The sequence below is a fragment of the Chrysemys picta genome, chromosome 2 (genome assembly GCF_011386835.1).
Source record: "Chrysemys picta bellii isolate R12L10 chromosome 2, ASM1138683v2, whole genome shotgun sequence".
NCBI classification, from domain to species: Eukaryota; Metazoa; Chordata; order Testudines; family Emydidae; genus Chrysemys; species Chrysemys picta.
Window position 1 is genome coordinate 244,286,333 of NC_088792.1, and position 14,129 is coordinate 244,300,461.

Sequence of the window (14,129 nt, forward strand, 5' to 3'; positions counted from 1 at the left end):
TCTACTTTCTCAGGCAAGACTCCCATTGAATTTTAGAGGCATTTTGCCTTAAGAAGGACTGAACAAGGCCTGTAATATTTGGCCCAAAGTGCTGGGTGGTGAACAGCCCAAGCGCAATACTGTGACATATGCAGTAACGAAAGCAAATTCAGTGAATTACTGAATTTTGTGATTCAGCAAATAGGCAATATACTGAAAAGCAACACAAAAAGTACTTTGTTCATTTCTTTCTCACTTGTTATTAGTAAATGCTCTGAAGGATTTTTCATGCAACCTCATTTCACAATTCTGATAATAAACCTCTACTGGAAATCAGGAAGAAATTGCTGCATTCAAATGTCACAAATTATGGTGGTTCACTATAGAGCAGTGGTTCTTAATCTTTGCTGCTGCCTGCACTTCTTTGGTTCTCAAAAATATGTTCTCGCACCCCTTATCAAAAATCGTTGAAGTAGGTCAGTTCTTTAAACCTAGATATATCATAACTATAGAATGAAAGGGATAGAATTATTTATTTATTTTAATTTCGCAGTTAAAATGTAATGCAGTAATCATTAAAAAATGTATAATGTTAATAAATACATAGGTTTGATGAAACAAAGTAGTTGTACTTAAGTGCCTGTGCTTAATTTGTGTTTTCTATCTGGCATGTCTCGCACCCCCAGAAAGGGCATCTCGCACCCCCAGGGGGTGTATGCACCCCAGGTTAAGAACCACTGCTATAGAGAAATGCCAGCTTGCAAGGTTGTACTGTGTACGTACCACAAATGCAACAGTTCCTTCAATGGCTGATTACTACTTATCAAAGAATCTAGATTAAACAAAAGCCAAATGCACTCTGTTTCCAAAGAGGACCCTTTTAAAACACATTTAAATAGAGAAGATGGGCCTGAATTTCCACTGTGTTGCATCATTTTTACATAGTTGTTATGCCATTGACTGCAGAATTATAGCCATATGAACCCAGATTCAGGCACAATATGTCTAATGGGCTAGATCACAATCTTGAAGATTAGAACACCTGCTGACTCTGCCTTATATTTTATATATGACCTTAGAGAAATCAAACACCAAGCTTAGTTTACCGATTATAAAATGGGAATAATTCTAGTTATGAAAATCGATACTCATGATTTGTTTTATTATTTTTGATAAAGAAGTAAAATATAATTGATGGTCATGGAAAAACTATCATCCAGGTAAAAGGGGTCTTAGGAAGGAGGAAGCATATTTTGTACCTGAACTGGACAATTTTTTTCAGAGTTTTCCAAGGCTATCTCACAAAGGTGTATTAATTATTCTAAAGTACATTTTCCAAAGCACTTGAGATCCTTTTATTTAGTGATTTGTAAAAAGCATCGTTCTCTGACATTCCCTAAGATAATTTTTTTCAATTTCAGTAGACTGGAGGAAGTAAACACTTCTGTGCTTCTTTACTAGATTTCTAAACTGTATAAGCCCTGACCCAAAAAACAAATGAGACAACACAAAGCATGATCAAAATACATATGACAACAAAATGATCCTATAATTTGCCACGCTTTACAAACAGTGTCAAGTGTGGAAGATACCAAGGTATTCAAGAGGGATGTAAAAAGTATTCTTTGTAGTTTCATTTATGAATACATAGGTCACCCTGCTACTCTTCAATTATGGTTGCTCTGGGGCAAATAGAGGCCTCAAGTTTCATGCTTGCTTAAGGGTGAAGAACAAAACTCCTCTCCTGTGCACAAATCTTAGATTCCCTTAAAAAAAACGTGTCAACTACAATGACTGTTTAACATTCTATGCTTGTTATCTGAACTTTTTGTACCCATGATACCTTTAGAGGGAAATCCATTGCATTGAAGCTTCAGGTGGAGTTGTTTGTGTAGGCAGAGAGAGAGGCTGCACACTACAGAAAGGGACTCCATGCTAGCCACAAGTATGTGGAGGCAATGCTGGGAAGGGACTACATCACTGGTGATTACACAAAACAAGTGACTGACTGACTCCTTAACAGCAATTCCAGGCTAAAGCAGTGACCATAGAGAGCCCTTGACCTGCTCACAGGACAGCAGGATAAATTCCATCTTGCACAGTACAAAACCCCAGTATTTGCATTTAATGTGGGAGGAGGAACTTTCACTCTTAGACTACAAGTTATCCAAGCCAGAAACCTGTTCTTTGTTCATGTACTACAGTGTATGCCAGTCATGCTATATGAATAATGCTTGCCTGCCTGAATTCCCGAACACCACTGAAAGCTTATGTCCCTGTTTGCTTTGAGATCATTCTTTTAAGCTCTGTAGTTTTTCTCTATAGTGCTCAGTTTTAACTCCTCCTCTACATGTGATGTTTCAAATTCACAATGGAGATAAACTTAATGGACAATTACATTTCTCCTATTATAGTAACTAGTACAGTTAATGGACAGTACTGTTCTATTACCCTTGCAAACATCCCATACAGCCCTCGATCCATGTGCTACTATAGAGAGCAGTATATGAACCAAAGTATTTTATTCAACTTCTCTCTTCAAAATTGAAGAGGGCCCTCAGCAGTTCAGTATCATAGTCATGTCCTGTCAAGAACGAAGTATTTTTCATTTTCAGCAGAGATATATGTTGCTTTCTGTACATACCTTTACCCTGATCTCTGTCTCTCCTTCCAATGCTCCCATCCCAAGCCTTCAGGCAAAGATGGACATATTAGAAAAAAAGGTTTGGGAAAAGTAAAAGTACAACATAAAGTTAAAGTTGAAATGTAATCCGTTTTTTAAAAGGCCATTTCAAAAAAAGACATTCATCAGCTCTTTTACAGAGAGATGGAAGAGCTGGGGAAGGGTGGAGGAATTTGTTTGCATGATTAAACACTGCAAACACGGTTAGCTGGTGTTAAAATTTACTTCCCCAATAAAAAAAGGGAATCAAAATGTAAGAACATTGATTGCTCCACGGTGACTAACATAACTTTTTATGGATCAAATCCTGATGAGCACTTACATGGCTATACTGGCCAGAGGACTGCAAAATTTGAGAGTGCAATGGCCAGCTAGTCCCGAGGACAGTTAGCCCTAAGTTAAAGGAGTACAAAGGAGAGCTGAACCTGCTTCAGAGGAATGCTCCTGTGCCAATCTGAGGAAGGATACAAAAGCAGGTTGGCCAAATTACTAGAAAAAAATGCACTATAAGGCACAATCCTGCCTGGGCAGGGACATGGACTCCCTCAATTGGACTCCCTCCAATCTCTAAATATTCCTGCCCTCTCTCTCTCTCTCTCCTTGTGGAGATTCTGTGGAGTTTCCTGCATAGACCTAAGACTGCAATAAGTCCTATTTTGAGTGGATGGTTGAGTGGGTTGATGAGCCCCCAACTGGTTGCCCTCATGAAAGCTACGTTTTGGACTCACCAGATAGAAGTGCTGAACTAGGGTCATGTGATTTATTTAAGATTCTTCTTGGATATGTGTAAGATTGCAAGTATTATCTCCTTTATCTGTTTTAATTAATTTAGGCTGGGACTTCCAAATGGCACTAGGGAGTTAACTGCCCAGTGAGAGTCAATGGGAGATGGGTTTCTAACTCCTTAGGCAAATTTGAAAATTCCCAGCCTTATATTTGATTAGGTTGCCATGGAAAAGATGGTCCCTGTAAGGGAATATGTGGAAGGAAATGGGCATTGAGAAGAGATTTGAAGGAAGAAAGGGAGGTTGCACAACAACGTGTGTTCAGGCAGCACAGACACTACGTGGAGAATGAGAGCTGCACTCTTCTGTCAGGAAAACTTTGATTTGTCTTCTTGTGTCTTGAATGGAGTTGAAATTTACATGTTTGTATTTGTTTAACAACAAGAATAACTTCAGCTTGTAGAGTTCCTTGACTTTCCAATACATCTTTGTTTGTGCACTAGCATAATTGATTAATGTTAGCTTAGCTCTCAGAATAATGATTACTTTTTAACCGTTCCCGCATAGCTAAGAGAGGGACTAAAATATTTTCGAGAGAGCCACAAAAACAGTGTTTTTTTAAAAAAAAGCCCACAACAACATAGTAGGTTGAAAAAAACAAATTTAAACAATCTTAATCTGAAGAATTTACCCCAACAGAAGACAACAGTTAAAAGGCAGGTCAGATTTAACCTGTCAGCTACACTATTTTATTTTTGGAGAAATACTGGGCACCAGAGGCTTAACTTGTATGAACTGTTCTAGCTCCCTTGAAGTCAATGGAGCTATGAAAATTTACACCAGCTAGGATTCTGACCCTATATTATTATTGATTTACAGGAGTTCCCACAATGCTCTAGGTGTTATACAAACAAAGAAGGCACAGTCCCTGCCCCAAAGAGCCCGTATTCCAAAGAGACAGACAAAAGGTAGTAGACGGAGGGCAGCAAGCAAACACGGAGGACAAAGTGGTGACATCCTGATAATACAAAATTTTAGTGACACAATGTTGGCTATTTTTTTTTAATTATATGACACATACAGACAATCTCAAGTTCTCTTATAACCACACTCTGATAATTGTAGGAGTCGCAATAGAGGTAGGTCTTTTGGGGGGATTTGAATGAGAGGAAGGGAATGGCCTTGAGAAACAAACCCAAGAAGGACTAATTTACTCCATATTCTCTTATTGTCTTTATTTAAAGGTAAAGATGCTTTTCAAATGACTTCTACATTTTTGGTGCTTGGCCAGCATGGCAATATTTATTTTTCAAATAGAGTTTGTATAAGAAAACTATAATGTTCAGAAACGGAATAAGTTTTCCCTTGGTGAGAGACACAAGCTTCTGAGCTACAAAGAATTCTCAAAAGCTTGTCTCTCACACCAACAGAAGTTGGTCCCAATGAAAGATATTGCCTCACACACCTTTTCTCTCTAATATCCTGGGACCAACAAGGCTACAACAACACTGCATACTAGGGCTGTCAATTAATCACAGTTAACTCACGTGATTAACTCAAAAAAATTAATTGTGATTAATCGCACTTATGAAAATAGAATACCAATTGAAATGTATTAAATATTTTTGGATGTTTTTCTACATTTTCAATATTGATTTCAATTACAACACAGAATACAAAGTGCACAGTGCTCACTTGATATTATTTTTATTACAACTACATGCACTGTAAAAATGATAAACAAAAGAAATAGTATTTTTCAATTCACTTCATACAAGTACTGAAGTGCAATCTCTTTATCATGAAAGTGTAACTTACAAATGCAGATTTTTTTTATTACATAACTGCACTCAAAAACAAAACTGTGTAAAACTTTAGAGCCTACAAGTCCACTCAGTCCAGCGTCTTATTCTGCCAATCGCTAAGACAAACAAGTTTGTTTACATTGACAAGACATATCACTGCCTGCTTCTTATTTACAATGTCACCTGAAAGTGAGAATAGGCATTCATATGGCACTTTTGTAGCTGGCACTGCAAGGTATTTACATGCCAGATATGCTAAACATTTGTATGCCCTTTCCATGCTTCAGCCACCATTCCAGAGGACATGCTTCCATGCTGATGATGCTCGTTAGAAAAATAATGCGTCAATTAAATTTGTGACTGTACTCCTTGCGGGGAGAATTGTATGTCTCCTGCTCTGTTTTACTCACATTCTGCATATATTTCATGTTATAGCAGTCTCGGATGATGACCCAGCACATGTTCGTTTTAAGAACACTTTCACAGCAGATTTGACAAAACGTAAAGAAGGTACCAATGTGAGATTTCTAAAAATAGCTACAGCGCTTGACCCAAGGTTTAAGAATCTGAAGTGCCTTCCAAAATCTGAAAGGGACGAGGCGTGGAGCATGATTTCAGATGTCTTAGAAGAGCAACACTCTCATGCAAAAACTACAGGACCTAAACCACCAAAAAAAAAATGAAACTTCTGCTGGTGGCATTTGACTCAGATGATGAAAATGAACATGCATCAGTCCGCACTGCTTTGGATCGTTATCAAGCAGATCCCACCATTAGCATGGAAGCATGTCCTCTGAAATGGTGGTTGAAGCATGAAGGGACATATGAATCTTTCGCGCATCTGGAACGTAAATATCTTGCAACGCCAGCTACAACAGTGCCCTGTGAATGCCTGTTCTCACTTTCAGGTGACATTGTAAACAAGAAGCAGGCAGCATTATGTCCTTCAAATTGTAACTAACGTTGTTTGTCTGAGGCTTGGTCTACACTAAACCCCCAAATCGAAGTAAGGTACGCAACTTCAGCTACGTGAATAACGTAGCTGAAGTCGACGTACCTTACTTCGAACTTACCGCGGTCCACACCTGGCAGGCAGGCTCCCCCGTCGACTCCGCGTACTCCTCGCGGCGAGCAGGATTACCGGAGTCGACGGGGAGCACTTCTGAGTTTGATTTATCGCGTCCAGACAAGACGCGATAAATCGAACCCAGAAGTTCGATTGCCTGCCGCCGAACCAGCGCGGTAAGTATAGACAAGCCCTGAGTGAGTGGCTGACCAAGAAATAGGACTGAGTGGACTTGTAGGCTCTAAAATTTTACATTGTTTTATTTTTGAATGCAGGTTTTTTGTACATAATTCTACATTTGTAAGTTCAACTTTCATGATAAAGGGATTGCACTACAATACTTGCATGAGGTGAATTGAAAAATACATGTTTTTGTTTTTTACAATGCAAATATTTGTAATAAAGAATAAATATAAAGTGAGCACTGTGCACTTTGTATTCTATGTTGTAACTGAAATTAATATATTTGAATATGTAGTAAACATACAAAAATATTTAAAATAAATGGTATTCTATTGTTGTTTAAGAGCGTGATTAATCGTGTGATTAACTGTGATTAATTTTTTTAAGCATACGATTAATCGCTATTAATTTTTTTTATTGCTTGACAGTCCTACTGCATACATAAAATTTTCCCTGTAATTTAGCTGTTCTACCAGGAAACGAAGCTGACCCAGACTGTGTTTCACTTGTCCTGGTGAAGCAGTTAACCACATTTACAGAACTTCTGCATATCTCTAAACTGTATGTATTTGACTCAGCAGTCAGGTAGAGATAGAAAAATATATTTTTCAAATGGTAGATCTTACAGTAATAGCTTTAGCAACCTGGTATTGTGGGATTAAACTTCTTCAGTAGCTCATCAGCCACAGTTTAGCCTAGTCAAGTTAAATTAAGGTCAGAGGTTCAAATACAGCTGCCTTTAGCTGATGAGTTCAGGGATAAGCAGGGCTGGTTGTCTAATGCTTTAATAGTCCTGGAAAATGTTTAGAAAAGCATGTTTCCATTTCAGTTTATTCCTAAAACAGTACAGCTTACCACAGTGGCATTTTTCCACTGCAAATTCTCCTCAGTGGACGTTTGCCTGTTCCAAGTTTTAATTTCATATCAATGTTCTAATTCGCCAGTGAGGTATATTTTGCTATCCCTACCTATAATGGGCTTACTTTTCTTAGCCATTTCTCTGTTGCACTTTGAAACCTGCTCCAGCGGTTATCCCTAGAGTCTACTGGAGCAAGGAGGACACCAAATCAACGAACCAAATTCTGAAGAATCAACGTACCAAATTCTCATTTTTGAGATTACCAGCACTCTCTCAGCTGGGAATACTTTTGTAAATGGGAAAGAGAATGAGGTGGCTGGTAGGGTGGGGCACAATAGGAAGTGGAGGGAATGGAGGGAACAGAACACAATGGGAAGTAAGTATGGAGAATCAGTGGGAAATTGAAGGTAGGATGGTGGGACAAATGAGTGGCACAGGATATGTATGAAGGCAGGCTGCAGGATGGCACCTTATGGTGTGGACACTGGGACAAGCAGGGCCGGTGCTTCCATTTATGCGACCTAGACGGTCGCCTAGGGCACCAGGATTTGGGCGGGCGGCAATTCGGCGGCGGGGGGGTCTTTCCACGCTCCGGGTCTTCAGTGGCAATTCTGCGGTGGGTCCTTCACTCGCTCTGGGACCCGCCGCTGAAGTGCCCCGAAGACCGGGAGCGCGGAAGGACCCCCCCCGCCGCAGAATTGCCGATGACGACCGAGAGCGCGGAAGGACCCCTGCCTAGGGCGCCAAAAACCCTGGCGCCGCTCCTGGGGACAAGAGTAAAGAAACATGCACAAAGGCGTAGAAGAAAAATAGAGAATATGAAATGGAACTAAAAAGAAAAACTAGGAATCCATAGAGAGGTTTTTTAAATTTTTACAACAAGAATATCATGTAACATTGGGATGGCTGTGTCCATTATGAAAAAGAAAACATGCCCAAGTCTTTGTAAGGAGAGAAGGCAAAACCTTTCTTGGACCTTTGGACTCAAGCTATAACTGTCATCTCCTCACTGACAGGTAAGTTGCCTGATTTCATTAGGCATACTGAGGTGAGGCCATTATCCTTCTGCATGTGGCCAACTGAGAGCACTGGAAGAGAGGAGTCATCAGAACTCATATCCACCCTGGAGGAAATAACCTCTCTTCTCCCAGCCAAAAATTCACTCCACTTGTGAGAAATGACACAAATGCACTCTTCAAAACTTGGCAATTATATTTAACTTTAAGATAATAAGCTGTAGATAAACAACTGGGAAAAACAAAAAATAGCTGGTTAGAACATTAATGAAGTTGTGGGAGTCATTTACAAACCTTCTCTTCCCCCTCATCCCCTTGAAATCTCAGTAGACCTGGCATATATAACAAAGTAGAGTACTTGTCATTTTTGATGAGATGAATGAAATCAAGCAAAGCACAAAGATTTTTTTATAGAGACAAGGTTAATTAAATAGCTTTCTCCACCTACATCAGCCATTGCAGAGGGAATGAAAAAGAAGTTTTAGAGAAAACAGCAAGACATTTAAAATTGAGCCGGATAAGTCATCACAACTTTCTGACAATGTGGTCAAACCAGTACAATTATAAGAAAACAAAAAGGCAAGCATAGCAAAGCCAAGAACATTCTACAGCAAACTATTTTTGACCTCATAATTCAGAATTTTTAAAATCCTCGCTAGTAATCAGATTCTGAACAATCAAAAATAAACATGAACAGTTAATTCTGGAAGCCTCAAACAATCAAACAGGGAAGAGCTATCCAAGAGGATTACATTAAATTCTCCAGCTGCAGTCACTTATATGGTACTAGAACAAGCTTTTCAAGAAAGAGACAGAGAAAATTAAATGTACAGTAACAATTGAACATAAAAACTCAAAACATAATCAGTGTGGAATAAAAATACACTGTTTAGAAAAGACTGCTATTTTCTGCAGCTAAAATACACATACTTTGGAATGTAAGGGATATATAAGAAAGAATAGTATGGAATATCTTAATAAGAAAATTAACCAAAATCAATAGCTAATCTCATCATCTAAAATGGCAATAAATTGTAAATCTGTAATAAATGATTACTCAGGTTTAACTAGCCAACATTTAGATTCACTCACAAAAAAAAAAATGTAAAATACAGTGGGCATCAGCATCAGTTTAGCTTACCACAGACCATATGGAAGGATGTCCCAATAGATTCTGTATCTTGTATTGGCATGGCATCTGCTGTACATAGCAACACTTTATCTGATGTAATAAGGCCTTCTGCTCTCAGTCATTCTAAGTTATAAAACAAATGATTAAGTGATTTCACCATGAGCGACCTCATGATATACTCACAAGGTGGGATGGAAATAATGGATTTAATTTACAACATGCTGCCTGCATGTCGATATAGTATATTGGGAGGTATCTCCAAAGTTCTCTTTTTGTTATAAGTATATTTTGTTTTTCTATAAAACCTAAAACTGATATTTGTCAACCAGCCTGATGAGTGGAAGCTTCTAGAACATTTTATTTTGTGTTTTGTTTATAGCATACACCCACTGCCTAAGCTTCTGAGTTCATTTACCTAATTAAAACACAATTAAAATCAATGTAAACAATATGCTGTCAACTACTGGCTGCATCAAAACCAATCTCCAGAATGATTTCTATTTAATACAATGGAATAGTGCAGACAACATCCCCAGCAAGTTACCCAATCTGTTCCTCTTAATTCAGCACTCCTTCACAACCAGCTTTCCTTTAACAAAAAGGTGAGAGCATAGATGGACTTTAAAGGTCATCAATCCAGTCCAGGGAAAACTGAGAAGAGATTAATCTCCAAAACAGAAGATCTTCCAGTGGAGTGCCTTTCCCCTGCCTGCCTGCCTACCTACCTACCTACTCCCTTCCCTTCCTGCTCCCTGCTCCAATCCCTGCCTAGTTTGTTATGAAAATCTGTTAATAGAAGTACCACAAATGAAATCCACTATTGGAGGAAGATAGTGAGAGAGAGGGAGAGAAGAGAACTTCTACCTCAATCAGGCACCAGAAAAGGAGAGACTGCACCATCAGAGTCTAATGAATAACAAACATCTGAATTCCTTCTTATCTCATGGGCAAGTGTATCAAAAAATGTTGACAGGTAATAATAGAATCAATGTGGGAGAGCTGGTCTTTATCGCCAGAAAAGCTAACCAGACAAGATAACACTAGATGTCTCTCGCATGGCCATAACTAAAGCAGACTAGTAGGGATTGGGGATGCTAGTGATATTTTGCCATTGGTAACCACCACTTCAGTCACCTGGCTCAAAAACTGAAAGTTTAAAACTCTGTGATGATAAATGAGACTGCCAATGACAGCACGATTCCTGAGGCACAGGGACCCAACAAGCACTTTGTAGAATCCTGCAGGGAGGCATTGGCTATTTGTGTTAAAAATGCACTGAACCCACCCAATCAAAGACCTTGCTTTCACTAGCCATTCAGCAGCAGGAGTCTATCTTGTAGTTCTAGGCTGCAGTTTGTCCAGTACTCCTGGAAGCTCCAGAAGGAAGAGTGGCCAAAATTCAACTACAGAAGGTATGACATTTATTCCTCCTTGGAACAAAAATGCACCTATGAACCTGGCCAATCCTCTCTTAAATATATCCACCCAAATTTTTTTTTAAATGGGTGCCTGAAGTTAGGCTCCTAAAAAAGTTTCCTGTCTCCTGATATGATAAACTGCTGAGCACCCCGCAATTCCCACTGAAGTCATAATGTCAATTATGTAGATTCTTCTACGGGCTTTGTGAACTTGTTAATGTTTAAGATCATTATATCATCAGTCACTCACAGAGCTGTCCAATATTTCTCCATCAGATTTCTGAAATCAGATGAGAACCATCACTCTTTAAGGGTGAATTAATTAAATCCATCCCTGCCTTTATGTACCTCAGTAGAAGGTCTAAGTTTTACTCCCCCCAAGGGAACATCATAAGGGCTTCTGTCCTGAAAGTCTTGTATTGCATGGCTTTTACTGATAAGTGAAAGTCATTTTGATCAAGTTCTCTGTCATTTCTATCAAATATTTGCATGGCATTTTTTCCAGAAACTTAACAGAATGAAATGGACTGCCCAGAATTCCAGAAAGTCAGTATAAAGTCTGTTTTCTCTTAGGGAAATTTGGCTCTAAGCTCCTTCACACTCTGAGCATGTCCCTTTTGCATCCAAAGTCACAGTAAGCCCAATGCAGCGTAGCAGGGGGATTCCTTTCATAATTTTCTCTCTGTATAGCTACAAAATCAATGTCTCTTTTTAATGGACAAGAGAAGACCTTGATTTCCAAGCCCCGCTAAAGACCACAACCAGAATGAACAACTAAGGAACTTGTAAGGAACTTTGTAAGGAACCTGTCCCACATAATGAGATCTAGATATGAAAACACCAGGCCTAGGAAAAGCATGTACTGCAAGTCATAATTTTTACCACAGGGACAGGATTGCCCAGGGTTAATCTGACCAGGATTTGGATCTACTGCAGTCTTTCTTCCAATAAGTATTCAGTTCCCATGTCACATCAATAAAGGCATCAAGGTAGCTGATCGGCACAGGTATCCGAATGCTCTTCTCCAAGTAGATCATTATGGACTAAATTCTGCCCTGAGTTACACCAGTGTAAATCCAGAGTAATGACACTGATAACAGACTTACACTTTGATTTACACCAATTAGCTAAGGGCACAATTTGACCCTGTGTCTAGTATTTCTGTAGCAGAAACAGGAATACACGCTTTTTATTAATTGTTGAGTTTCTTTTTAGGAAATCACAAAATAGCTTTTCAGACGATAATTCAGAAACAGAAACTCTGGTGATGTTAAACAACCTTTCAATCCATTCATCAAAGTGCTTGCAATTTACATTTGAAAGCAGGTGAAACAATCATAAACACCGAACAGAGCAATGACCAATGCATTTTAACAGAGCATTTTTTTTCTTTTTAACATGAATGCAGATCAATTGTCTATCACCAACTCTTTCTTGTAAAATAATGAGCCAAAGTATTCTTTCCTCACTCAGGCAAAATTGCCACTTAACCTGTTAAAATGAATGGGAGTTTTGCCCAAGTAAGGGCTTCATAAGAACTGCAAAATGAAGTCATACATTTTTACCCATTAAGTTTCCTTAAATAGGTGATACATATAGGAGAACAAGATTTCAAAATGCCATTAGGATGCCTAGAGCAGCTTCATTAATTTTTAGAAAATCTTTTCTTTTCAGGAGGAATTAATCAAGTCATACATATAATTCAGCTTTGTTCTTTGTGTTATAGTTGCTATCTCTTGTCTTTCTCTCACTGCAACTGTTTCTACTGTCAGGAAACCAGAAATACAAGAAATGGACTAAAAACAGATTTAAAAATTTTATTAAGATGATGTTAAAAAAAAATAGTGAACAGAGTTTGAGCATAGAAGTTTCTGGTTATCAGGGAATAACATACAGATTATCGAGGGTGCAAAGTTCGGTTTAAGATAAAGTGGCATGAGGAATACATAATCTGCAATATCCCCGATTGGGGGTAAAAGGTTGATGGGTCAAAGTACAGACATTGAGATATGAGGGTATGAAGTTCATAAAGTGGCTATGTTCGGGTGTGGATAATAATGAGTGGATATGATGATGAGGATGGACTGACCTTCATTTGGTGAGATTTAATGTTCAGAGAGTTTATGGTTCCAGTTCATATGATCCAACGGAGAAGGTCACTTGGTCTCTTTCTCGTAGTGGGAGAACGATGTCACTCTGGCTCACGCCTCCTGGTACTGTCGATGGCCGGTGATGTGCTCGATGTAGATGTCCCTGGACCATCGGATGGCGTCTGAGACATGAGGCGCCGCATGAGACGTGTGTAGCGTCGACCGATCCCGCAGGTCCGCAGCACAAGTTCGTTGCAGGGGTCCCAGGCGCCCAGGGCTCCGACAATCAGGGCGTCCATCTGCACCTCATAGCCCTTCGCTCTCAGGGTGCCAGCCAGGGAGGCGTACTTTTCCAGCTTACGAGCTCAGGCTTTGCGAAATGCCGGGATCTTGTTCTCAAAGGAGACCGTGACGTCGACGAGAATGATCTTTTTCTGGGCCTCGTCGGTGACAACCACGTCAGGTCGTAGCTGGCTGTCAGTACTGGCGATGGTGCAGTTCACGGAGATCTCCCCTGGGAGTGGCGCGATGGCTTTCACTAGGCGGTTCTGGATGGCGTTGTGGCACAGTTGCCAGGCTCTGGAGTGGGGTTTGCAGCTGCACAGGACGTGGGGCAGCGTCTTGTTGGGGTAGCCGCACTTCCTGCAACACTTGTCTCGGTTCCCGTGGCGGATTTATGGTGCAGGCTATCCCCCTAAAATCTGCTCATGGAGCCAACTTCTCATGGGACACACATGTTAGTGAGCACTATGCTGGGTATTATCTGTTTGCAGGATCTGGCCCTAAAATGATCCCAAACCATTATATTCTTTGTTCTCATAAAACTAAAAAACAGGCTTTGTAATCTTTTAAAGACCGATCCTAATTTTTTTTTTTTACATCACATTTCCTCCCACCCATACAAAGAGCTAATGAATAGTTCTCAAACAGCTGAATAGATTGTTATTGTGTTTGTCTCGGCTTTATTTTTGATATACAGCCCCAACTAGCATACAAAATATCCCTTTATCTATAAAAACAGAATGTGTTACTTTCTTATAGCATGATAAAAATACTGAACCCATTTATTCAATTTACCGTTGAAATGGAATGAGATATGCCTCCATTTCCAGATATAATTAGCAAAGAAGCAACCTAATGGAACCTCTGAGATTAAAGTTTGCAAAGAATTCT

At 39.4% G+C, this 14,129-nt stretch overlaps 1 protein-coding gene across 3 annotated transcripts in view; it reads right to left on the minus strand.

The window, feature by feature from the left end:
* MMP16 (matrix metallopeptidase 16) overlaps positions 1–14,129 on the minus strand; it is a 309,944-nt gene that overhangs the window by 182,011 nt on the left and 113,804 nt on the right. The window contains exon 2 of one of the 3 annotated variants that reach the window (XM_065585862.1): positions 9,458–9,571. The exons of the other annotated variants lie outside the window; for them this stretch is intronic. Within the exon in view, the coding sequence (XP_065441934.1) occupies positions 9,458–9,514 (57 nt within the window). The 5' untranslated portion in view covers positions 9,515–9,571. The remainder of the gene's footprint in view (positions 1–9,457; positions 9,572–14,129) is intronic. 3 annotated transcript variants of the gene reach the window in all.